The sequence below is a fragment of the Pogonomyrmex barbatus genome, unplaced genomic scaffold, assembly GCF_055798465.1.
Source record: "Pogonomyrmex barbatus isolate J1 unplaced genomic scaffold, ASM5579846v1 scaffold1, whole genome shotgun sequence".
In the NCBI taxonomy this organism is placed as follows: domain Eukaryota; kingdom Metazoa; phylum Arthropoda; class Insecta; order Hymenoptera; family Formicidae; genus Pogonomyrmex; species Pogonomyrmex barbatus.
The window spans coordinates 1,248,642-1,276,255 of NW_028297098.1; the positions used below are offsets into that span (position 1 = coordinate 1,248,642).

The window sequence follows — 27,614 nt, forward strand, 5'->3', positions numbered from 1 at the left end:
ATTCTCTTTCTGCCTATTTAAAAATAAAACATATAATTTTTTTCTCCGAGAAAAATCGATACCTCAGTATCTCGATCTCCGGCGCTCTCCGGCTTGAAGTTCGCCGCGATCGCGAGATGCGCGAACTCGCGAGAAATGGCGCGCCTCCGCGTTTTCGCGTATCCTCGCGCGTTCGTTTGGATTTCACGTCCGACGTGAATTCGTGTCCGCGTCGTCCCGGCAAACGCCTGCGCGAATTTCCTTCGGGAATCCGCGATCTCTGGTAGGGGTAGCGCGGGATTCAGGGGCGAAATTGCACGATAGTTGAAAACCGCCGTTGTGTATCAGTCGTACGTAGGCGGTCACGCGGTTACAAGCAGGCTCTCAATTCCATGTCGCCGTCTCCCGTCCCGTTTCTGCGATACGGGCTTCTTCTGATCATCGCCTTCGGGAATGGTGAGTGCCGCTTTTCTTACAACTTTTACATATTGATAATTCATAAGCGCACAAGATAAACATAAATTCACGCCCGCGAACTATAATGCTTTTTGTTTCTCTTTTCATTGAAACGGCTGTTTCAACATCGAGGCAGCAATCTTCGCGAATCAATACAATGATTGAAAAGTGTCCTTGCAAATTAATTATTTAATATTTAAAATTGATAAGTAATGAAATCAATTTTTTGACAAATTTTAAATCTTTTTGCATGATTAAGTTTTGTTTTTATTACATATACTGTAACTTTAATTTTTGCGAAATTTATCTTTTTATAATATATATCTTAGGTTTAATTTATGGGCACAAGTAAATTTAATTTTAACAAGTAATTAAATTTTATTTATATAGTTTTATATATTAATATTAAATAATTGAATTATTTAATTTTTTTAAGTAAGACTTTTGTTAATAATGCATTTTCAATTAAAAAATTTTTTATTCTATGGTAATAAATTAATATGGATCTATAATAATATTTTTAAATTTATATAAGAGCTAATATTTTTAATTGTATCTTTTTTTTAATATAGTAATAAATTTAATTGTACGATTCACATATACGATATGTGTTTATATTTTGTAAAATTCAAAAAGTTCTTAAAAATTAAAACATTTTCGAGAGACAAATTCAAGAAGTATAATTGCTTAGCATATAGTGAACTCTTGTAAAAAGTAATTGTAATGAAAATTTTTTTTGTCCCATACTGAACGTGTATGCGATAGGAAATTTCATTGCATAATATATAAATTGTACAAGAAAAAAAAATTATTATTTTGTTTTATCAATTGATTTGTTAATGTTACCTGCCATCTTCGAGATGTCCTCTAAAATTTGATTACTCGCCCTTTTTCCTATAATGCTCAATAATCTCGGAAGCTGAGAAAGATGTAGGCCGTCGTCAATAAAGTTCCGAGATTCTCGCCTCGGTACCGAAGTACAGCGCGTTAGGAATTGTTTAGATATTGTCGAGCGTCACAAAGCTCGTCATAGCTTTTGCCCGTCAGGGCTACACAACCGCTGATATCAAAGACGTCTGAGATGTAAATTAGCGACGTGATCGAATCCCCAAGGCCGAAACGTCAACAAATTGCGGGCCATTTTTAGGAGAAATGTCCTCGACACGGATGAACAGTTCATGACCTTTATTATATCTTTTGGCCATGAAATTTTCAAGGATATACTTCGATAAATCGTCGCGGGATTCTCCTAGATATATAGGAGATATTCCGAGAGATTAATCGAATCAATATATTAAATAAATACTTATTTCAAATTTAGGTGAATCTTCGATCATCCAGATTCTGAATTCATCCTGACTCTGTAGAAAATTTTATTCGCGATGGCGCGAAAGTCAATTGCAAGAGCGCAACTGATGAACGAATTCAAATAGAATTCTGTGAGTTTACTTTTACCGGCATAATTTGCGCCAAATGAGAACAAGGCTCGTGGAACTTTTTAATGATGAATGTAGCTTCCAAGGACACAATGTTGCTTTCCAATCGAAGTTATATCGAAACACAATAAATGAATGTTGCTATTCTTTGAAATTCGAATTGTTTCTAATTTCAAATGAATTTCCTTTCCAATCGATAACATTGAGTCATTTATCTTCTCTAAAAAAATCATCTTAAAAATGTTTTTGTAATATAACGATTCGTATTTGTAAATAATTTAAGAACAACAAAAACAGGCCAATAAAACAACAAACATGGGATAACAACGTATTAAAATTAAATTTAATCGTACAATTAAAATTACAGTTATTTTTTTTAATTACTTTTTAAATACCTTTTGAGCTAAATAACATATTTAACTGTCTAAATTATATTTATGACAATAATATTTATTGCATAATTTAATTTATTTTGTAATCCGACGAAATTAATTCGACTTAATGGGTGGATTTAATTGTCAAATGAACCGATGAGACATGTAACGAGGGAGGAGGGAGAGATTTCACTTATTCCGCGATGTAGCTCTCGATCTTAACCGGACCTCCGTTACGATATGTTTGCGTCGCAGCTAACAGTGTAAACGTTTGCGAATCAATCGCATGAAGGGGTCATTCGACGCCTCCTCCATGCCATCAAATTCGATGATCGGTACACCGGCGGAATTTGCATATTCGTCGTCGTTAGAATCCGGGTCTGCGCATGCATTTAGCAAATCGGTTTACGTATCGAGGTTTTAACAATACCGGCCGTTACAAACGATTATTTCTTCGTCTTTTACAAATTTAGTCCGATTATTCACCGTTGATACGCGGCTGACCGGTGTGTGCGATGTTTTTATAAGATACAATAAAAAGGTCAAATCAAACGAGGGAAAGAAATGAAATGTGTATTATTGAAACAGTGATGTTTTACAACGTATCTTACTATTAAATTAACACTGATTATTTTTATTTAATTATTTAATTTATACACATCTGGTATTGAAGCAAATTTAACCAAGTATCAATAGGGCGTAAATAATGTAAAATTAAGATTAAAATAAATATGAAATTAATCTAGTTACGACCTTAAATTAGAAAAATTAATTTTTTTTGATAGATTTTGTTTATTTAAACATTTCGTCTCGCCGATTATTTGCGAATATCATTGAAATTTTACTCTTGCTCCAAGTGTTCGGTATAATCGAATATCTTCATATCCTGGGGAGTAATCTCCAGATGGAAACGGATGTCTTCGTGCGGTGAACTGTTCCGTCCGAAGAAATTCGACGTCAGTCGATGAGGATCCCGCGAGATATTCCGCAGTTCTCACAGTATCGACATCTGACATACGATCTCATTACAAATCCGCGAGATCTTTCGATTTACGTCCTAGCAACGGTGACAGACCGATATTTCTCGATCTGTGAAAATCTTTTGAGATCATTTCTCCATTCGAGAATGAAAGATTCGAATTACGCGAGAATCAAATGTCACGATATGTATATATCAAAATGATTTTTTCATTACTCTTAATAATAATCAAAGAGATAAAGACAACATGAAAATTTAATCGTATTGCATTTATCATTTCTACGTTCGTTAAAAAACATATTATTAAATTTTGTTTCTTAAATTTGCCCCTTTGAAAAGAAACAACACGAGATATTATAAAAAAAACTTATTATAAAATTTATTTTAGAAGAAATAAAAACTCTATTAGTAAACTTTACTAGTAGTAAATTTTGTGTACAATTCTCTGTTTTAATACTTTTGTCTATAAGAAATTTTATAATTTTATCATATATAATATAATATATAATAAGAAATAATATAATGTAATTTTATAATGAAGATGCTAAAAAAGATATTTCTTCAAAATACAGTTAAAATAACTGTAATATAGTTGCAATTAAAAATAATTTTGTAATCGCTCGATTGAAATATCTTATCGATCTCTTTTAGTATCACCAGTAAGTATCATAAATAATATTATTTGTAATGATATTTCTTTCTCATAAAATGTTTAAGCTATCATAAATCAAAATAATTTGCAAAGTATAAATTCAAATATCATTGCAAATAATATTAATGATACGATATTCAAAAAGCTAAATAATATTAATGATACGATATTCAAAAAGCTATTTTCCCTGAAAGAAATCAATAGGATATTTCAATCAAGCGGTTAGAAGAAATTATTTTTAACCAGGCAAAACTGTATTACTTATTTCAACTGTATTTTTTAAAGAACTTATTTAAATAAAAAAAAAATTGTCTCTACGTATTGATAGAAAGATTTATTTTCGAGAAATAATGCTATGAAAAATCTCGTGTATCAGTAAAATTACTGATAATTTCACTTTAGCGTCGTTCACTTTGAAGATGACACTCGCCGCCGTTTGAAGATATAGCTTTACAGTTCGATAAGACCGTAAGGACTCAATCTTCTAATTACGAGCGGTATTCTCGCGACGAGTATCACTTATCTTTTTTCATAGTAAACGACCTTCCTTACTTCGAGCTGAGATTAGCTCGGTCCTCTGACAGGTTTCACCACCGCTTCGCGGCACAATGGTCGCTTCAATGGGGGGAGGTGGACTGACGTTACTGATCATGTAGCTCCGATCGCTATAATGGACGAACATCCACGTAACGAAACGGATCAGAGCCATGATCAGAGAAAAGGGCCCAGCGAAAGGAATCTCTTAAGTCGTTTTTGCGGAGCCGCTTCCTTCCCAGGACCTTGCGCCGCTTCTCGCGTTCGGCCTTGCGCCATCATCTACTCTGAGCGATTCCCATCGCGTCTTACTCCTTTATGGATATGAACTTATCACTTGCTGATTAGACGGTGATTTTATTCTTTACGCTTTATTCTTTTCATGTGGTATCAAATTGAGAAAAGGAGGCGCAATATGAAATAAATTATTAATATAACTGCATTAACATACGAAATTATGAATTCATATCTCATTGTAATTATAAGACGTAAAAATTCAATTGAGTATATATATATATATTTAAAAAATTTTTAATTTAAATAACAATTTAAGAAATTGTTCACATTTTTGTTTTTCAGGTGTTTGCGACGAGCACGAATACAGGCTGACAAAACATCTACTGGACGGATATGACGCCGGCGTGAGGCCAGCTAAAAATTCATCTCAGCCTCTGGTCGTGGTTTTTGGACTATCTCTTCATCACATTATTGACGTCGTGAGTATTCGAGCGTGAATAATTTTAAAAATGAATATACGGTAATATAAGGAAACTTTACCGCCGTTTTTTACATTTTCTTACAGCACTCTTACTGATTTAAAAAAGTATTACACATCTCATATTCTCTAATTTTATTTTTGAAAGAATTTTTACTTTGAAAAAAAATTTATTTTTCCTTTAAATTTTTTATAGAATTTAGGTTATAAAAATTAATAATTTGTCATTTTGTATTTCTACTATATAAACAATAATCTCTACTATATAAATCTCTAAATAATAAATTTTGTTAAAGAAATTATACAGAAGTTATACATAATTTTAATGTGGCAAGAATAATAAATATAATTATATATAATCACCAAGTGTTTAATAAATTTTAAATAAATATATTTTATATATTTTTTGGACACATTTGATTCCAATTTTTTGTATAATGTTAAATTTCTATTAAATTATATATAGCTACATAAAATCATCGCAATATCACTTTATTGTGTACATATTCTTTGTAAAAAAATATTATTGATGGTTGTAAAATAGAAATATCAGAAATTTCGACATATTTTTTGAAATCTTTAAAGTTTTTATAGCAATTGAAATGTATTAAAGAAGCAAATTGTTAGCTGAACAAAATTCCTCCGTTAAAAACGAATCCAAGGGAAATCCGGGAATTGGAATTTCCTTAAAAATGTTTTCATATTTTTTCGTTTTCACTGTTGAGATTGAACATACATTCGGGGAATTCCACGGAGACATTATTTTTTATTAGCACATAAAAATAAGCATACGAAAAAATATCTCCTTGTCTAAATAAAATAACGGTGACGTAATCTCTCAATCAGAAAAAGGCGTTTTATCTCGATAGAGAGTTCGCGGAACAAAAAATTAAATACGAGAGGAAGAAAATATGAAAACCGGTGGTTGCTCTTTTAACGATACGTGCATTTATATCTATAGATTTTTTATTATCGACTTTTACCAGTGCTTTGGCATTCAAACAGAATCCTTAGTAAACGGATTTGATCTTTAATAAAATAAATTTCTGTTTGCGCGGCTAAAAAAAAATCCATCGAAACAGACAGGTAAAAATAATATTTGAATTTACCGTCGATGTTTGCGAGAATAAAAAAATTTCGATTAAATTTTTATTGGAATACTCACAAAATTGATATAATAACTTTATCCATCGCTCTTTCATGACAATATGCAGCATACAAATAAAACTTTATTTAATTCATATAAATTGTTAAATTAATAATTAGTTATTACTCAATTTCGTCAAATTTAAATAAATTCCTTTGTATCTGATTTATCTCCGTACTTTCTCTTTCGCAAGCTTTTTAAGTCTCCTCCAAAATTTGTCTCGGAAGAATAAGGCAAAATTGAGAAAAATACGTACCGTAACGAAAATGGAAACGCCGCGACCGTGACGGGATCCTAAGTGGTAATCGGAGATACGCGAGATAAATTGGCGTGAGAATAACTAAGGCGGTGGGAAAGTTTCAGACATTTGTTTCGCGTATAACGACGGTAACGAGAGCAACCTTTAGCGCAACACAACCGATCGCGGTCATCCCAGGGAGACTTGAGATCGTCTAATGAGAACTCGTTACATCTATCGTGCAATACGGTCGATCCGACTCGTCTCTTCTTCCCTCGTTTCTTTTCCGTCTGATATAATATTGATGATATGACATAATATTGCGCGGTCTTCCGATCGAGTTTTGTTGTAAAATTGCTAAATCTATCAAAAAAACCTTTGGAAATACTCTTCAAGAAGTAGAGAGTGAGATACTTGAATAATGATCAAATGAATCTTTATGCAAAGCCAATTTTTTTCAATCTAAAATGTTTGTTATGTTAAATTTAGGCTTTTTATTATAATTTGTATTTGTATAATTGCAAAACAAAAAGAGGATCGTACAAAAAGCGACTTCACATTGTAACATTATAAATTGTTCAAATTCAAATAAATATAATTATTTATGAAGCTGCAGTCAATGAGTTTATTTTACAATATCCGAGTGTTATATTTAAATTGATAAATGCAATTTTTGATAAATGCAAGATTTGTGATCATATCAGACGATAATCGATTACAAATACCGCTTTCTCAATTCTCAAATTCTCAACATACCTAGATCTTACACAATTGAAATATTGTACATAGTTTGACGATAATATCTTGCTTCTGAATCAACATTCTGTTGATTTTCTATAGTATCCGTTGCTGGTCTGGAGATGATACACAAAGATGGATGTCAAGCATTAGTAAGAGCAATATAACTCTTTCCACGTAGACTATATTAGTTTACATATCTATCTTCTTTTATCCATGGAAATAGCAATTTTAAACTAAATTGCTCATCGAGGAATTACTAGCCCTTGTTTTATTACGAATAAATAGAAAAATGTTAAAAGTTTGATAAAATTATCAGCAGACTGTTTATTTTATCAGTAAATTTATAAAAATTAAAAATATCATTTTTTTTCTTATATATATTTTTATATTTTATATATATATATATATATATATATATATATATTGTACAGATTTTTGAAAAATAAACAAAATATAATTATTATAATTAAAAGTTCTATAACAATAAATATAGTTTTAAGGTTATTTATCGAAACTGTTATTTTAACGAGCAATTTAAAAATACAATAAATACCTTAATTATTATGAGCATTATTCTAATTATCGAATTAAAAGAATTCAATTTTCAGATCAAGCGTAGGTGACTTTGCAAAGTAATTAAAACAAGTCAGATAACGGACTGAAAAAAAATAACGCGAGTAATAACAAACGCGAAAGTGTTGAATATTTATGTCTTGCGCGGATCTAATTATACAAAATAATTAGATCCAATTATAAAGAATTCTTGCATTGATCGGACGCAGCGTCATAATACATCAATCTTTGTCGAGATGACATTTATTATAGAATTTGTCAGGTTCCGCATAATTATAGGTGGCCAATTAAATGCCGCGAAATTGCTCATTATATACTTTGCAATTGGTATTAATTAAGTGCCGTACGCTGTCGGCAAAAATAAGTAAAAGTCTGTACACAAAAATAATGTTCGACGTCTCATTTTTCTCGCGGGAAGATACATTGGATTAATGTACCTGTCGAACAAATTGTGATATATATTTTCTTGAAATTTCAAGTCAGTTAATACAAGACAATTTATTTATAAAAGAAATTTACGTTAATATAATAATATAAATTAGATAATTTTAGTTTACATCAAGTCTGTTTGCAACTTTTGTCAATTTTTATTTATTATTAGCATATATAATAAAATATTGTTAATAAAAAGTAATTAATTTTCTATACCTGTACCTAGCTTGTCGTGAAACATTATATTCAAGATTTTTAAAATTAATGTTTTATTATTTTATATACACACACACACACACACACACACACACACACACACACACACACACATTTATTTATAGTTACTTTATGTATTTTTATTTGAAAATGCATACATTAAATTAATTAAAATTATTGTGGGAATAATATTATTGCACAACGTGGCTTTAAAATTGTTTTCGATTTCGTAAAGAATTGTTTATTTCTTTGTCAATAGAAAGAATGATATATTGCAAGTTGTTTGTCCATACTATCGACACTTCGTTTCATCGATATATATAAGTTCCAATTAATCAAACAGATTAGTTTCAACCATTTTTTTTTTAGAGAATAATATTTCGAAGCGTGACAAATTAAATGTTTTACGACAAGTTAGTTACAGTTATAGAAAACTAATAACTTTTTGTAACAATCTTTTATCATAAATTTATAATATGTATTATATGTGTGTGCTACTGATTAAATAAATAAATGTCTAATTTATTTCTGTAAATAAATCACATTCCGCAAAAAGATTTTATAAACGATCGAAAGAAGCGCATCATCGGAGAAATAACTTAAATTCCATGTTGAAACAGATTAATAAATACTGCAATCTGGCCACGGCATTCGTATTTATAACTGAATTTATATTAAAGATTGTCTTGTTTTATGTGTTTCTTTTATGTCTCACGGCTTATGTTATTATTTATTTCAGGATGAAAAGAACCAGATACTCACGACCAATTGTTGGGTTACGCAAGTTTGGACCGATCATCATTTGAAATGGAATGCCTCGGAATTTGCTGGAATTCGAGTAATTCGCGTTCCCTACAATCGTGTCTGGCGACCTGACACGATTTTGTATAACAAGTGAGTATACTCATCTCGAAAGTAGGCTTTGCAAGTTTTATAACGTATTGCAATTTAAAACTATGTACTGCAAGGAAGAAGCTTATATATTCAACGTGATTCCGGAATATTAAAAAAAATTTACAAATTGGTATGATGATTTATAGTTCTCTTGAGATCTCTACGTCTTGATTCTGCTATTCTTTCAAAACTTTTCCCGATTCCTTGCGGAATACTTTGCAGCAGTACGCATAAAGTAAGGATTGAAGATGATCCAGAATAAAATATGATTCAAAAGAAAAGAAATGCACGAGCGGTTTTGAAAAGTAACAATTTTCACAGTCAGTAGAATATTATTAAAAGATAAAGGATATTTAATAAATAACTTGAATATAGGGAAGAGAATTAGGAGAAATTTAAAATGTAAAATTTTCTAATAAGATTTTCTAGACTGCCCCAATAATATGATTCTTTAAATAACACAAAGTTCAAAAATATAAAGCCGGTTGGAATGATAAAAAAAGAGAGAGATTTATATATCTAGTTTCTGTTTCAATTTTCTGGTTACAGTGCGGACCCACAATATAGTTCAGCGGTCATCAATACAAACGTGATCGTCAGCCACACGGGCGAGGTAGTCTGGTTAAGCCACGGTATCTTTCGCAGCAGCTGTGATATAAATGTGGAGTTTTTCCCTTTCGATGAGCAACGGTGTGCCCTCAAATGGGCCTCTTGGACATACGACGGGTACCAAGTAAGTTTTACATTCTACGTTGCATTTTATCTCGCACATCTGATCTTTATCCGCTCAAATGCAAATTATCAAATGCAAATTATCAATTTATCAAAGTTTTAAGTTTGCATAATTGAATATCTGATTTTTAAAAGAACAGATCACTGCACTGCGTATCAAATTTTTCTTTTTAGAAAGACGATTAGTTTGAAGTTTGGTCCGTTAAACAAGTTATTCAGTAATGTAAATTGTTAAAATTTGCAAAATTTGCATCAATGCAAATGCGTTTAATATCATAATTGGTGCAAATATTTGGATAATATTCGTATCTAAGATTCACATCTTCAGTCATTAATCACATGTCAAAATGCATATCATACATGAGATATTTGGAATAAAATTTTATTTTGAGATAAGTTTGAGAGTCACATTTGAAGTAGAAATTAATTATAAGTGTTACGTTTGAATTATAAAATAAAACTATTCATAAGTCACAGTAATATCAAAATAATTAATATCTAAAGAAATAATTATTGTTTACATATATAATAATTATAAATAATTAATTTGAAAAAGCTAAACGAAAATAACAGTATATTCATCTTATTATTGTCTTACTGTTGTTTAATGCTTCAACAATTAATTTTATTCGATTGAAAGAATAGTTTGAAAATAGAATATTATAATGTAAATTTTAAAAATTCGGGGATAATATATTTTTTTAGATTTTAAATCACAAATTTTTATAGACCTGTTTTATATAAGTAACCATTTTCTTTCAAAAATGTTACATATAAAATCTAAAAAAAAATCTAAGAAAAACAGATATTTTCTTAAAAATAATTAGTAAGTTACGAAAAATAAAGTTTAATTTGTGTCTCAAGATAATTTTATCCAAAATTTCTGTACTGAATCGCAATATTAAATTGATATAATATATCAAATTGATATTTAAAATTTAATCGTATCATGATTCTAAAATTAATTTTAATTAATTTAAAATTAATTTTAATTATGAACCAAAGAGAGAGCAAGATATTAATATATTTTAAATAACTACATATTATATTAATCTGATATTTGTTATAATCTCAGAAATATGTTCCATTAAGTCGTTTTTTTATTAGTTCTCGTAAAATTTTAGACTCATTTAAAAATGCGACATAAATTTCTTCGAGGATTATTATTAGCCAACGTACGGCTGTTAATCTTACAGATTTCTTTTTAAATCGAATTAATTTTTTGCATTCAGCCATTCGTAATTTTTCTCGTGGTATTATATTCATCTTTATTTAAAACCACGGAATATTTTATGGTTTCGATGAAATCATTCAGCGGAAAGGCCGTATCGATTATCCGGGAACTGAGACATCTGTGTATATTGTATAGTTCACACGAAATATGAAACTAAATTAATTAGAATGATAAAGATAAAGACGCGAATAGATAAAATTTTATATTTAGATAACTCTAAAATTATGTTGAAATGGCTCCTAGGCGATCAATATCATTGCAATATTTGATAATATTTGATAATAATATACAAGATCATTGATCTGGAGCTATATTGCAGGTTTGTACAATACATTATATCAATCAAAAATTCTCATCGCGATTAATATTTGTGAAATATTGATCTATTTGTAGGTATTATCGTTTAAATTAACAAGATTCGATTTAACAAGAATCGAATGCAGAAGTACATTATGAATCAAAAAGATGTTAAAAGGTTATTCTGATAATATTATTTTATTAATCTTCTGATCTTTTGACTTAATAATTCTTAATTTGTTAATAAACTTTCAGAAATATGTATTTTTCGTTTTCTATATATTACTTTTGCATCTACTTTCTTCTCTCTTTTTTTTTTTTATTAAAAGATTAAAGCGATATAACAAAATACATTACAAACGCATTACTCAACTATTTGGAATTAATCGAATTATTACACAATTTGCTTGAGAGTTACACTGAATTGTCTGGAGGAAACATCAATAATATTGTAGAATACAATTTTACGACATCATTGATCGTTCTAGAGGCCCGCTTCAGGATCGCGGGCATTCCTACCATTGCGTATATTTTAAAAGCTAATTTTTTTTCGGTATTACATGGCAAAAAATATTTCGACGCAGGACGAATTTTGCGTGCGATAAGCGAGCGAAAGGAAAAAAAAAAAAAAAGAGAACGGTTGTTCGAAGCGAAGCCGATCGGTCTTTTGGAAGTTCGGGGAACGCTTAACATAGCTGTGGAATCGAAAACGCCTGCCTGTCAAGTCGTGAAAATGGTTCGGCCAGATCGAAGAGCTTAATCTCAGCATCGCGCGAGAAGAATTCAATACGAGAGTTCGGTTTGCCTCTGCGCAAACCGAGAGGCTCCCTGCCTATCTTTCACAGAGTTTTCCCATTTTCTATCTCTTCGCATTGAATACACTTTGCGTGCCGTCGTCGTCATCGCCGTTTCTCCTCGTCGCGCATAAAAGACGTCATCACATTAAAATACCTGTCCAAGAGAATCTTTTAAAGTTTTTCGTGCATTCATCATTCTCGTGTTTCGTGCGGCCGGATTTTCAATGTTGACAATTAATTTTCTAAGTAGAAACTTCGGCAAGAGGGTCTTTTCTCATAAAAGAATCGAACGTTTCTCGTCCTAATTGACAATTCTTTCTTTTAAACTGTCAATTAAGTAAACAACCAAATGACAAGGCAAATTATTTGCTGGGGAATCCATGATCTAAGAGAAGAGAAAAATTATAATAAAGAATGAAACAAAGATTATATTGAAATTCAATCAGGAGTGTCGTCCGATCCGTATAATATTCTATTCCAATTTGAAATCCTTGACTTTTATCCTTTAATTCTTTTCATCCGTACGAGCGATAATAAATGTTTCGATTATTAATAAAACACGTATCAGCTCGATAAAACGGAGTTATTACGCGATATACACATAAAACAATCTGGAATCGCGGCGAAAGACATTCGGCCTGTCAGCTGCCGGTTTAACTTTTAGTCGATAAACCGAACCGGCCCACGCTCGTTGATTTCCGTTCGTGTTTAGCGAGGACGACGGAACGTTCGATAAACTGCGCTCGGATGATCTTTTTATTGCTCGCAAATTCGCCGGCCTTTTATGGACAAAACGGCGGCGATTTGCATCGTCGGTCGTCGCGATCTCACACCGGGCGTAACTCACACCGAGGAAATTTTACGGGCATCAGCTCGAGCTGGAGCGACAGAGCGAGCAGGGGGATGTGAGCAATTATCAGGCGAATGGCGAATTCCATCTTCTGGACTTCGCCGCTCGCAAAAACGTCGAGTATTACTCCTGCTGCGAGGAACCGTATCCCGACATCACTTACGAAATTCGTCTACGACGTCGGCCGATGTTCTACGTCTTCAATCTGATCCTGCCCTGCATACTGATCAACGGCGTCGGTAAGTGGAGTACATAAATGTGTGTGTGTGTGTGTGTGTGTGTGTGTGTGTGTGTGTGTGTGTGTGTGTGTGTGTGTGTGTGTGTGTGTGTGTGTGTGTGTGTGTGTGTGTGTGTATACGTGACCAAAACGACGCGGAATGTTCTAAGTTGGAGACTTGCGATTAGACTGACGTTTCATATATCAAACAACATCAAGTGTAATATTTCAGTATTTGCACGTATTCAAAATTGCCATTACCGTACTCCCTGGAGATCCGACTTCGGAAGTTTTAATATTATAATTATTGTTGACGATGTCTTGTTAAAAAAATATTTAATAAAATTAGGCCAATTAATTTTTTATTAATAGCTTTTTGAAAAAAATTACGAAGAATTTATTATGAATGGTGTAACGTGTTTATGCAAATGATTTCTAGAAAATTGTATCATGATTTAACAGAGAAATAAATGAAATAATCAACATGTCATTTTTCTTGAAGAAGGCTTTCATTACAGAAAAAGTGCGCACACAAAACTTTTAAAAAAAATTTTTTTTTTACTTGGATTTAATTTAGCGAGTGAACTTTCACAGATTGCGAATTAATGATATGCGGTAACGCGATGTGCAAATCTCGAGGACCTCGTTTATTAATAAAGGAAGTAATAGTTCTTACCGTTAGTTACGAAGTAAATTTCATAAATAATCCTTGAGACTGCGAAGCACAGTAGCCCGTATGAGAAGTCATATACGAGATTAGATAGGTTCTCTCTTCTGATCTTTCCGCACTATGTGCACGATCTGCTTGCATAAGAAAATTGAGATTGTCCCTACTAACATGAGATGCGGATCTAATGAATTTGCATAATAATTTTCGTAATCCCAGAGAAAAAAACGGTGTCTTTATTAATAATTGTGCAAGCAATCAAATTTAACGTGTTAAGATTTATTGTTTGATAAGAAAAGCAAGATGCTTGATCATCGCTTTTCGCGTGCTCGAAAGATTCAGAATTTAAAAATAAAATTGTATATTTAAATAAAGACATGTCAAATAACATTTTAGAAACGAATTGCGTAATAAATTTAAGACGAATTTTTATATCTTGAGATTAAAAATTTCTTTTTTTAAATTTTTAATATTGAATATCTATATAATTATTATTTAAATAATAATTAAGGTGAAGTTTTTTGTGTTTATTTTTTGATTCGGGAAAGAATTCGGGAAAGAAGTCATAATTTTTTGCTTAACCGTACCTGTTATCTAAGACATTTATCGTGGTAATTATTCTATCTGGATACCAACTCTCAGTGCCGACGCAGTTAAGGAAAAAAATATATTGCAACGACTGCGTAAGTAGCACAAAAGAAAAAAATATAATTGCTAATTAAAATGCTAAAGTACGATAATGGTTTGTACATTATTAATTCTTTGCAAAAACATAGAAAAAACAATCAATGAAAAAATTATATGTAACTCTGCGCGAGAGGTAATGAGAGTTTCGAAAAATAATATCGACCAAGAAGTTTAATTGCGTTAGGATTTGTACGGGAAGAAAACAAATTAAGTTATCGTTTTTAAGGAAACGGCATAAACCGAAGCATTTCATTACATTTCTGCTGCCGTTTATCGATAATGAAAGAAATTTGCTGACTACTTGCTGGATATCAGAGCCAATCTTGTCGAACAGTAATTACCTATCGACTAAAATTTTTTTCTTTTTTTTTTTGAAAAAGAAGAAAGAAAAGTGGAACATGTAAATGTTTTAAATACATTTTGAAAATATATAAGTAATGATTAAACCGTCTAAATATCCTAAATATATTCTGAGAAAAATAAACGATATATGTAAATGTTCTGTTACATTTTGAGAATATACGAGTAATATGTGGAAAAAAATCATGTGGATATTTTAAATACATTCTGAAAAAATATGATAGATAATATACTATGTAAATATTTTGAATGCATCGTGAGACTATAATATATAGCTACAATACATAGAAAGAAGAAAAAGAATATTACAACGACAGAGAATATAAGATTGAATGGGACAATCGAGACTGTCGGATAAATGGGACAACGCAATGGCTTTCCGATGATGAAATTGATGGTTATTGTGAAACAGTAAAAAAATGGCAACTGTGAATTATATCGGAAAATTGTTGTGTGGTTTTATTTGGCTAAGGATTTACGTCAACCATTTTACACGACAATAACGCGGCAAAAATTTAAATACATTTCTATTATGTTTTTACAATAATATTTTCTTATATTTTTCACAAGTGAAACTTATTAGAGAATTACAATTATGAGAAATAGATATTCTTTAAAATGTAAAATTATTGTAATGTTATAGCAATAAATCGATATAGAATGTAGATATTAACATATTAAATATATGCATGCTTTTTATATAAATGAAAGATAAAGGAAAACTTGAGAGAATTTGAATTTATCGAAGTCTTAAGGAAAAGGTAATCCGAGACTGTTTTTATTCTTTTTTCTCGTCTTTTCCTGCCGCCTTGGTCGTTCTATTTTCGACTACTACTCTTGAGTTTGTCACGAGACTTCGAATCGAAGTCTTGTGGAATACTTCGGATTCAATACTTCGCGGTAAGAGTGAAACTTTCGCGGACGCTGTTCCTTTTGTTCCCCAGCCCTGCTGGTGTTCTACGTGCCCTCCGAGTCGGGGGAGAAAGTCACCCTTGGCATCTCGGCTCTTCTATCTATGACGGTGTTTCTGATGACCATCCGCGAAACTTTGCCGCCTACGGAAAAGACGCCGCTGATAAGTGAGTATCTTGTTAGTCGTTTGCGGATTTTTAATTAGAATTCAAGGAAAAATGTACATTTTTTTCATATTTATTTTTCACATCTATTTCACAAATGTTTTCACAAATTATTACAACGCACTAGCCTCTTTTGTACTATATTTGGTTAAATTATCGCAAATACCTCTGTATGAATATATCTTTGCATTTCAAAGTATAAAAGCCGCAACGCAGAACGTTATCGCGATTTCCGTTCGAGTACTTGCTCGTTACTCATTAAAAAACCGCGGGAAAATGCATCTGGGATTTTCTTGAGACGCGATTAGCCGTGCAAGACTGAACACCGTCTCATTTTTGCTAATGTAGTCTTCAAAGGGGGATTCCGAAGGAGTGTGTTCAAAGAATAGCGAGAAAACCGGATAAAAGTAGTTCTGAATTGTTATCCAAATGGAGAAAGAATTTTGTCTAATGAACACAATTGAACACAATTTCTGCAAGAAAATGTATCAGGTTATTTCTCTGACGATTTACAGAGGTAATATTTTTATCAAACTTAATAAATTTCTTTAAATAAAAGACAAATAATAAAAACAGTATTTACTATTTAAATAACAAATTGTATTATTTTTCTTCATATTTTTATTTGATTTTTTTAAATCCTGTTCAACGTGTTTTTTTGCAAGAGAGTTAAATATTTTACACTTATAAACTCTTACTTAAATTACTTTATGTGATTTTCATAAGAACGTCTCTTACTCAAGAGACATAAATTCAATTATCCATTCTAGCTATCTGTGCTGTTCCCCTCGGTGCTTTCAGGTCTTTATTATGGCGTCAGCATTTGCTTGGTGTCGTTCGCATCCGGCCTGGCGGTCGTGACATTGAATTTGCATCATCGTGGCGTGCGGGGCATACGCGTACCGAGTATCGTGAGATCGCTGGTCTTAGACAAATTAGCCAGGATAGTATTTCTCAATTTCCAAGAGGAGAATAGATCGGTAAAACGGATGCACGTAATGTACATGCAAATTTTCCTTTGTAATACGCAAGGCATTTTGTAAATCGCCATCCGGTCTCCAAAGTATTCGAATATAATAAAATTGAGCCAATATTCCGTGCACGCGTTTCTCAGAATGATCGATGATCGGATAATAATCTTGAGATTCGTGCAGTTTCCGGCAAATAATAGCGGAAACAGGATCGGCCTCAGGCATTTGTTTCAGCATATACGAGTCTAAAGGATGTAATATATATCTTCGACTTTGTATCAGAGAAATACGATAAATTTAATATAAAAGATGTATGATTGATTTAGACAAATATAAGAATCTTATAAAAGAAAAAGAATAATGTAAAAAGAAAAATATGAATTATATATATTAAAAATATATATATTGATATTAATAAATAGATTAATAGAATTAATAAGAAATAAATATTAATTATTAACGGAACAATTATGAAAAATAAATTGGCACGAGAGAAAAATAAACAAACTTTGTTTACTTATGTTTACGGATGTCTGTGGCCGATTTCAAGCGCAAACGAAAAATATGTTATATTTCACCAAGAGAAAATTTCGCGGTAATACAGTTTCTATGCGCGCCCGCTATCACTTCGTTTTCTATAGAAAAGTTACGGCACGATCATCAATACGGGATCACAGTGATTTGTTATATCAGCAGGAGTCGGCGGAACAATTTTCGAGAAGAAAGAACAATTGTCCGCTGCACTGTAAACCCGAGCTGCCGGAGCAGCACGTTTCCCCCAAATATGTCTCGACGAGGGACGATAGTAACAGTTCTAGTCCCAGCTTAGGTAAATCCATTGTATAGATAATTAATTTATTAAAAAACAGTGTCTTCATTCTTTCGTTAAATACAAACGTGTAACATGTTTTATTAGATAGATGTTTTTATTTTTATTTATACTTATATATAATATAAGTAATAATATAATAATCCATATAATATATGTTTATTGTATTTCTTATTTCGAATATATTTCTACATGATCGTTCAGCGGAGTCTTTCTAATTTGATCTGGTTTCTTTATCCGATTTGTATTGCGCGTGCAATGCATTATGAATCGTGTTAAATGATCGCACAGATCTCGGGAAAGAAGGTGGCCTCGAGGCGCATTGGTCCCGAGTCTTGGGAAGAGTGCACGCGACCATCGAGAGGAATGAACGACGTCTGGTCGAGCAGGATCGTCGAGAAAGGACAGAGTTAGATTGGAAACAGGTCGCTCTAGTCAGTGATCGTGCCCTGTTGTGCATTTTCTTCCTCACAACGATCGTCAGTACAGCAGTGATTTTATGCGGCTCGCCTCCGACTCCGGATGCGTCTAAGGATGGGTAATCCTTGGATTATTGATTCGATTAATGTTCGATGATTAATGAACAATGTTTTTCGAGGATCATCGATGATTTTTAATTCAGATGATTTCGTTCTACGTATTAGAAAAAAAATTAAATAATTTAGCAAGTCAGAAGAACAAACGAATATTTTTCCCGTTACCTGTTTTATAACAAATATGTTAATTCGTACAAGAAATAAGTGAATTTTGAGAAACTGATGAGAATGTCTATTTTTATTTGTATCGTTGAAAAAATAGGAATATCATTTTGAAAAATTCATTTTGAAACAAATCCAGTTTCTTTCTATTCGTATATTTCTTGGACGGAATAAATGTAAAGATATTTCATGTAATTTTAGATGTTATACTTAGAAAACGAAATATCTAACTTTTACTCAGAGATGAATTTAGGAAATAAAAATAGTTTTATTAGCACGAAAAAAATTAATAAAAAATTCATTTTTTTCTTCCTAAATGAATATTCGAGAATCTTTTGAAAATTTATGCGCAAATCTTGAAATTAACTTAAATTCACCTCTACTCTGTTGACGTTTTCTTTTTGATGTCGAATGGCTAAACTAATAATTCGATGTACTTGACCTGCATATGTGTATGTGTGTGTATATATATATATATATATATGTGCATCGAATTTGTCATAGAATTCATAAATTTAGCGGTGTAATAAATGTGTAAAAGCTCGCTAGTGAGCTAAAAATGTTTGTTGGCATAAAATATTAATATAAATGTAGAAATAAACATTCATTAATGAGAGATTTGTTTAAATCCGTATTAAAATAATATAATGTCAATATTGAGATGTATTTAAACAGGGTCAAACGTATAATTAAGACATAAAAGTGAATAAATAATGGAATAAATTTTATATTTATCCAATGACCATAGAAATCCCTCAACCACAGTTACAATGCTTTTAACAAGATGAATTTTTCATATTTATATAATAATATTTTTCTCTTTAATGCATTTTCATCCATAGAAGTGTATAAAAATATAAAATATATTACAAAATATATATAATTGATAAAATCTGAAGATTTTTAATAATAATCAGGTACAGGTGCACAAGCTATTTTCACAAAGTCTTCATATTTCACATGTCCATTTAGAGATACATTGGCCTCGCGGAAAATTTGCTCCACTGTAACAAAAAGCAATATGTCAAACGCAAAACTGCGATTAATTATTTATTTACTCTACCTTCTTTGCTGCTCAGTTGTTCTCCCCAATGAAGCAACATGTGGGCCAACTGCCGTGCTGGAACAGTGCCGCTATGAGACGTATCGGCAGCTTGAAAAGCTTTGATCACTTCTTTCGGCAGATCCTCTGCACGAGTCTGAAGATGCATGACTTCTAGAAAGTCAGCAAAAGACATTTTTCCACCTAGAATTAACGCAAGTACTATTTATGAAAAGTTTTTTCAGTGCAAGTCAGTACGGATGTTGTGTATGATATTCAATTACCTTTATCCTTCATATATTTGTTTAATTCTGCAATAGTCGGACTTAGTCCCAAAGATCTCATAATTATAGTAAGTTCGTCGAGTGTGCGAATCTGACCGCTTCGAGCAAAGAGATAGAAACATTCTCGGAATTCTGTAAAAATAACGAATTACTTGTATCCATTTCTAGCAATATAAATTAACTCCAATCTCGGTTTGTTCTTCATCTTTTTTTTAGAATTAAAAATTTTTAGAATCAGAAAAGAATAAAAATAAGTTGAACCGAGTTTAAAGTTAATTTCCGTTGATAGAAATAAATATTGTTCCATCTATTTCAGTACAATATGCAGTAATAATTCAACGATATCTTCGACATACCATCTATATCCTTTTCTCTGAAGTAACGCGCCTGCAAACATTACATATCACATGAAAATATAAAGGACAAAACAAAATATAAATTTTAAATAAATTACGCAAAAAAAAGAAACAAAGAAAACGAACGAACAAAATCGCATATAAAATTCGGAGGAAGTAGACCGAGTCTCAGAATTGAAATTCTAAATGGAGTTTGGAATTGTTGATGTAATTACAAAATGCGTATTGAAATTACCATGATCGCTCAAATTTGCGAAGATCACGTTCCGTCCTCAAATTTCGGTTTTGTCACAATTTTGACACAACAGGTGTTTGACGCTAACGTCAACTTGACATAACCTCACCTGAGTCTCTCCGTTGCTTATAAAAGAGCGACATCGTCCGTTGCGAGTGTTTACTAGAGGTTTCACTTGGTCGTACAACCTGTGCAAGGCAAAGTTGATCGGTCAATGTTCCTGTCGTCGAAATTAATTTTAGAACTTGTAATTTTTTAACGAGAGTTTGAAAAGGATAAATGCGGAAGAAATAATTCCGATAAATTCAAATTGGATGTGTCTAGAAGAATACTTAGAGGTTTTTCTTATTTATCTGAAAATTGTTTAAAAAGTTTGCTTTAATAAATTAATATTGACTGAAGTATATCTGATGTAAAATAGATAAATTGATATTGATAATATAAAATCTTATTTTTATAGACTTTTTTCTTGCATATTATGGAATTAATATTGCACGATCTTATCTTTCTCGCGATTATTTAGCTTTTGTCTACATTGCATTCTCGATTGCTTTTGACTTTTGAGAAAATTTTGATATAATTCAATTTTTATTAATTATATTTACGTGAAATATTTTATTCTAGGAATGATTTTGGATGTAGATTTTAAGAACTTATTGATCCAAGTTTTTGCAGTGGATTTGTGAAATAGATAAAACTGTTTTTTTTTTAAGTCTTTAAGAAATTAAGCTTTGAATGATAGACAGTTTCTATCAGATTTCTGAACGGAATATTTTTAATTTTACATGCCACATTTTGATATGTACGTGTATTTTAATATATATATATATATATATATATATATATATATTTTATATATGCGAATATTCTGCTTTTGGAATATATTCCTCGAATCATGTAACGTATAAAATTATGAAGTTCAATTTAATTTTGAAAACTTACTTTAGCTGGAAACTATAATTACTCTATTTGATATCAAGATTAAAAGAGTGTATTTATGATTTAACATCACGAAATATAATTTATAAAATACAAATTTATCTTTTGATTATCTTTGAATTGACTTTATAATAACGGAATTTCGTTGCGGGTTCGTTTATTTAATAAAAGATTTAATGTTAAAGAATAATTACGATATAAATTACATTCCAATTTAATAGTGTCAAAAATACATTGTTTTAAACTTGAATATATGTTATCTTTTATAATAACATTTTTATTATATATCTAACATACACAGTATAACCGGGAACATGATTCGCGGTGTAAAATAAGTTGAAATAATATTATTCTTTTAATACGATTCCAAATGTAACGATTGTTATTTAAAATTACAGGATAATGTTATCTCTACAATAATTTTATCTCGAATCATCGAATTTTTTTCGACTTTTCGATAATACGCGATAAGCGAAAATATATAATAAATAGTTACCTCTTCTCCAGATATTCCTACACAACAATTCAATCAAGTGATATAATCGAGACAAGGATGATTAATCAAATGAAGCGTTAGCAATTTTTCATAGAATAAATTCTGTGCTAATTGCGACTAATGCGATCGGGCCGTTATCGGATGGCGAAAAAAAGAGAAAGCCGCGCGGCGCCGCTTTGCGAAAAGAATAGCCGAACGGAACAATGATCCGGTAATCGTCTCCCTTTTCCGGCGGCAGTATTAGAATTTATTTCGAATATGCCTGGCGGCCGTGTGCCTGCCGGTGCTATTGATTAACGCTCCTCGCCCCCGCGTTTCGCTTAAAAAAGCTTTCGCCATCAATCTCGGCGCCTTTTATAAGGCCGACGATTACTCTTCTGTACGTCCCGATGTGGTCCAACCTCCCGAAGACGAAACAATATTTTCGCATCCCCAAGGATGACTCGACGACTCTCGACGTTACTCGCATTACTCCGTGACGTCAAAGGAAATACGACAGACGGAGAATATTGACTTTGCTCGCGGCGGGATTGCGAATTAACGCGATTTCGATTTTCGCGAGCAAAAATATATTGTGTATATCGACGGATTAAGAGATTTTCGCCCTTTTGTACTCGAAATTGCAAATGTTGTCGCTTTATCTCGATCTCAAGCTTATTTCCGACGGTCGAGTGTACCTCGGTAATTACACCCTAACGCAAATATTTGTGCAATTAAAGACTAAATTGAAATTGACAATAAGAGATTACCGCGTCCCGGTTTACTCGGATATTAGAATTTGATTTGTCTAAGGATATCCTTTGATCTCAAATATTACATATGACAAACGTTTTATTATCTAATTGTATCTAATTGGTCGAAACAACTAAAAAAGCTAGAAATCTGCCAGTCTTTTATAAAAATGTAATTCCCGTGTTATTCTGTAAACAAACGGAACGCGATCGTCGCGGCAGCGATCGTCAGTAGCATCCCTCGCGCGATAGTTACGAACAGTTAGCGTTCCTCTCGGAGTTAGCAATCGTTAAGAGCGAGCACGAACTCGTAGCAGTTCGTGGAAACTAATTGGATATCGCGGGCTCGTCCTTTGCAGCATACCGCTTCCATAATTAAATTGCTCGCGGCCTCGGCGCCGCCGCATGTCGATAATCAAACTAATCCACGGCGCAACATTCCCGGGGTAATGGTTTCGCGCCATCGAGGACGAGAGGAGAGGAGAAGGGAGGGGTGGGGGAGTGCGAGAGGACGAATTCCGGCCGTTTCCCTCCGCGTCGTCGCCCTTTTGTCAACGTTCCCGTCGCCTTCGCGCGTTTTCCTTTTGTTTCATTGATAGATCGCCCCCCTCCCCCCTTCTCCCGCCCCTTCCATAAGAAAGGTTCGTGCACTCGTCGTGCGTTTCGGTTATATCGGGGAGTAGAAGCAATATACCGAACGACAGATACGAAAATATATGGCGCGACAGAAAAGGGGACGGGAGAAGACGGGAGGGATACAAAATAGATGTAGATCTATGGGGTAGATGCAAAGGGGGATAGAGAAAGAGAGAAAGAAAAGAGACGGGAATTGAATGAGAGAGGCGCGGAATATCGGCGTAAGGACGCGAGCGAGCACGCGAGGAGGAGAAAGTTCGCGGAAGGACATGATCGCACGCGCGCCTGCGCGCGCGCGCGCACGAGTCTCCCCGTCCTGCCTGTGCTCCGTTGCTCCGCGATCTTCCTCCTCTTGCATACCAGTATGGAGGAGAGATAGGGTGGATGAGACGTTCGCCGACGGCCGAGAGATAGAACGGACGGCGGAGCGGGGGGATGCGCGAGGGGGTTGAATAAGTCCGTTTCGCTCGTGGTGAGAAGCGACTCGGCATGAGGGATGGCAGAGGATGCGGGAGGACGCAAGGAGAGAGAAAGAGAGAAATGTGTTTATTTCGCTCCGCGCGACGAGTATGGAAATATATTTTAATTGTTATATTTAATTTAATCGCACTTCACGTGCGATCGTTTTTGGATTCTTTTAATTACCTCTGATATTTATAATAATAAATACGTTATCGTACGTCGAAGAGGAAAAGAGGAGAGATAGCAACGGTGAGAGAACGAGAGAGCGAGAGAAAGAAGTAAGAGAGAGAGAGAGAGAGAGAGAGAGAGAGAGAGAGAGAGAGAGAGAGAGAGAGAGAGAGAGAGAGAGAGAGAGAGAGAGAGAGAGAGAGAGAGAGAGAGAGAGAGATCTGCGCCCAGCGGGGAACTGCACGACGACAGGAGGGGGAAGGTCGCGCGGGATTGGACGCGGGAGGGGATATACAGCTGGGTCGAACGCGCATGAGTGGTGGGGGGAGTCGTTGGCCTCGGGAGTCTTCGTCCGCGAGTAGTCTCGCCAGTGCGTTGCGGAACGCGTTCTCGTTGGTGTCTTTTCGTTGGCGTTCGTCCGTCCATCCGTCCGTGTATATGTGTGTGTGCGCGAGTGCGCGCTTGCGTTGCCTCCCGTTCTCGCGTCGTCGTGCTTCGCCCGGTCGCGCGACCGGATCGAAAAGCGACCGGTCAGAAAAGGACCGTCTCTCTTTCTCTCTACCTCTCCTTCGTGAACACGTGTGTGTGCGCGCGCGCGCGCGCGTGTGTGCCTGCCAGTGCGTGCACGCGTGTCTGTGCGTACGTATATGTGTACGCGGGCGGTGTCGTCACGCGGCGATGAGCGTTGATGACACACGGAGGGCTCCGAGCCAACTTCCTCTTCGGGTGGCGCGCGTCAGGCAGCCAGGACTCCTCGCGGTGGCGGCGTGCACGCCCGTGGTCTCAGGCTAGCGGCACCAGGACTCGCGGAGCGACGACGAGCTGCACCTCGGTAAGTGCTGGACGCGCAGGGCAGGCGCACTGCCTGTGTATATATTATGGCAAACGTGCGTGCACCGGGATATCCCGGTGGTGATACCGCATGTATCTTTCGACGAATGTCCTTCGGAGTAGTCGAGCAAATCGCGATCGTGTCTCGAGTGAAATTCAAAGAGAGATGGCGCCATTTTCCGCGACACGTTTGAATTTTTGTACGTCAAACATTTTGACATCCAACGTGTCGCGCGCGTCCAAGGGGTAGATTCTGTTCAAAATTAATAATCAAATTAACGGTAATTTAATTTCGTTAAATTGTCAATTTTTACCGAAGAACTTTCGCTGAAGAATATTTTGTGTAATGCGAAACATTCAGTTTATTTAGTACTTTGTGTTACTAAAGTCAGTTATATTTATTTCAAACACCTATTCGTTGTTCGTTACCATTTCTTTATATCTTGCATTACATAATACGAGCATTAAAAGATTTACTAATTTTTATTTTTTTTTATCTCTGTTTTAACAATTAAAGAATTAAAGCGTTTCATCGCGCTAGTTGCAATTTTGTTGGCTTTAAATTTGCAAAACACGTACGTTTCTCGTGGTTGCCTATTGAAATAACCGCCATTTTCATCGGCGCGAGCCGCTGTGTCTGATTGAAAGGATACGGGCTAATGACAGAGGATATCTTGTATATTTATGTTGCTAGTCTCCTGTATTTTCATCACATTCGAACGCCCGCCGCCTCTCTGCGTTCCGAACAGAATGGAAGGAACATGATTAGCGAGATGGGTTTCTGGCGGGGGGAGGGGAGGGGGAGGGGAGGGGGAGGGACGTGAACTTTGCCGCGTATGCGGCGTGCGATCGACGTGACGAATCTGGCTGTAACTTGTCGCGACGTGTTAGTTTCCTGTTTCCATCAAATCGGCGCGCAATCGTAATTTCCGATGTCGGGTAACGGCAAGAGAATTTGCATTAAACAGATAACAGGGGAATTTATTTGTATCGAATTGTGCTGAAAAGGGAGAGGAACAAAGAAAGATGACGTTCGGCGCTTGCTGCATAAAATTGCATTCTACATTCAAACTCCGGTATGATCGTTACATTACAATGGAGGGATTATACGAATGATCATAACGAACTGTATACAATGTTAGGATCAATTGTGAATCCCGCGATAAAATCGTTAATCGATCACGGATTCCAACACTCTATATATTTTATTACAAGGTTATTATTAGTTTTAAGTTAAATCAATTAACGAGCAACACGAAACCGTTTTAATTTAAAATAACATACATATAGTGACATATTTAAAACGTTTTGTATCTATGTATAGGAGAAACAAGAGAGAGTAAATCGTACAAAATATATAAAGATCATCTGTATATAATTCGACATATTTTAGTTCGACAGAATTATGAAATTAATTTAAGCATTTTTCATATGTGCGAGTGAAGTCAGTTGTAAAATGTTCACGACTTTTTATCCTTGTTTTTTTCATTGAAATTTTTATGACGATAAAAATATCCTTACAAAACTACCTTTATATCTAAATAAAGATCCTTTAAATTCTTTGCAATAAAAATACCTTCACAGACTGAAATAATTAAAAAGTCATAAAAAATCCTCCGCGAGCGTGGTGCTACGCAATCTCGCTCGTTGTTTGGATATACGTCGTTTTATGCCAAACAATTTGCATAAATTACACACGTCTTTTAAAGCTCTTTCGCGATGGCGAAGGACGAGCTAGTTCTGCCTCGTCCTTCGAGTTGAATCGGTGCATCGGAGAACGCGCCAAACGTAGGGAAATATTTGCGACAGAAATTGGTAACTCAAGGCTCGTCAAGACTCAAGGCAAAACTCGCAAACACGATTGCGAAGTCGAAGAGGAAACCCCCGTGCGCATACGTTGACATTCGTATTTTCCCGTATTTTCCGAGGCAGACTGTTTCATTACGTTATATGCCAAAAGAGCCATCGAGACGGATACTCGTTTCGTCGCGATGCGTGTATTATATATAGAAATAATAATCGTTAAAGTCACCATATACATCGTATACCCATCAGATATAACAACAGGACATTATCGTTACGTGGATACATCGAGGATTAAATTAAAACAGTCGCGGGAATTAAATCGCATTTAAAGGTAACAGCGGTTGGCAATTTGAATTCGTCCCAGAATTATGATACGTGTATCGGGAATGAAAAATAACATTTGCGATTTAAAACGCTTCTACGCGAGCTGGTTAATATACAGCGCGATTTTAGGGAACAATTTCGCTCCGTTTCGGGATAATTTTGTGCGATTCAGCGCGAAGATAGACCTAGCTTTCTTTCCGGGCCGGATCTTTCAGTTATAATTAGATGCGGTGCAGAATGCGGGGGTTGTCCCGAAATTTCTGACTTTGCTTCTCCGACTAAATGTGAAACTGGGCCAGAAATTCGTAATACATACTGAAATCCCAATGGTTAGCGCGGCACACGCGAATAACATTATGAACCTCAGCGCTATTATTTGAATAGTTTGATATGTCGGAAAAGATTGTCTGAATATCTATATCGAAAATTGTATATATATAGAAACGACGATCATTACAGACAGATCTTAGCTTGCAATAGATCATATAAAGGATTAACAAAAGAATTTTGAATTATACATACC

The 27,614-nt window shown here is 34.0% G+C and overlaps 3 protein-coding genes across 7 annotated transcripts in view; 2 read left to right on the forward strand and 1 right to left on the reverse strand.

The window, feature by feature from the left end:
* Positions 1-146: 146 nt before the first annotated feature.
* LOC105430101 (neuronal acetylcholine receptor subunit alpha-7) lies at positions 147-19,492 on the forward strand. Of its 5 annotated transcripts, none has more exons than XM_089085169.1 (9): positions 147-435; positions 4,990-5,126; positions 9,212-9,366; positions 9,916-10,099; positions 13,299-13,515; positions 16,152-16,286; positions 17,085-17,278; positions 17,948-18,083; positions 18,375-19,492. In XM_089085169.1, the coding sequence occupies exons 1-9, from the start codon at positions 372-374 to the stop codon at positions 18,623-18,625; spliced, it is 1,473 nt and encodes a 490-aa protein (XP_088941295.1). In that variant the 5' UTR covers positions 147-371; the 3' UTR covers positions 18,626-19,492. The 5 variants fall into 5 exon arrangements, with proteins under 5 accessions (XP_088941295.1, XP_088941296.1, XP_088941297.1 ...); XM_089085170.1 differs by having other exon boundaries at positions 148-435; positions 17,951-18,083; XM_089085171.1 differs by having other exon boundaries at positions 149-435; positions 17,085-17,263.
* Positions 19,493-20,855, reverse strand: LOC105430102 (calmodulin-like protein 4). The gene is made up of 5 exons (XM_011643460.3): positions 20,699-20,855; positions 20,464-20,494; positions 20,108-20,239; positions 19,845-20,027; positions 19,493-19,785 (listed from the first exon to the last, which is right to left on the reverse strand). The coding sequence occupies exons 1-5, from the start codon at positions 20,699-20,701 to the stop codon at positions 19,685-19,687; spliced, it is 450 nt and encodes a 149-aa protein (XP_011641762.1). The 5' UTR covers positions 20,702-20,855; the 3' UTR covers positions 19,493-19,684.
* Positions 20,856-24,338: 3,483 nt separating this feature from the next.
* LOC105430103 (disintegrin and metalloproteinase domain-containing protein 10) overlaps positions 24,339-27,614 on the forward strand; it is a 61,725-nt gene continuing 58,449 nt past the window's right edge. The window contains exon 1 of the mRNA XM_011643461.2: positions 24,339-24,962. The gene's annotated coding sequence lies outside the window, so the exon portion shown is untranslated. The remainder of the gene's footprint in view (positions 24,963-27,614) is intronic.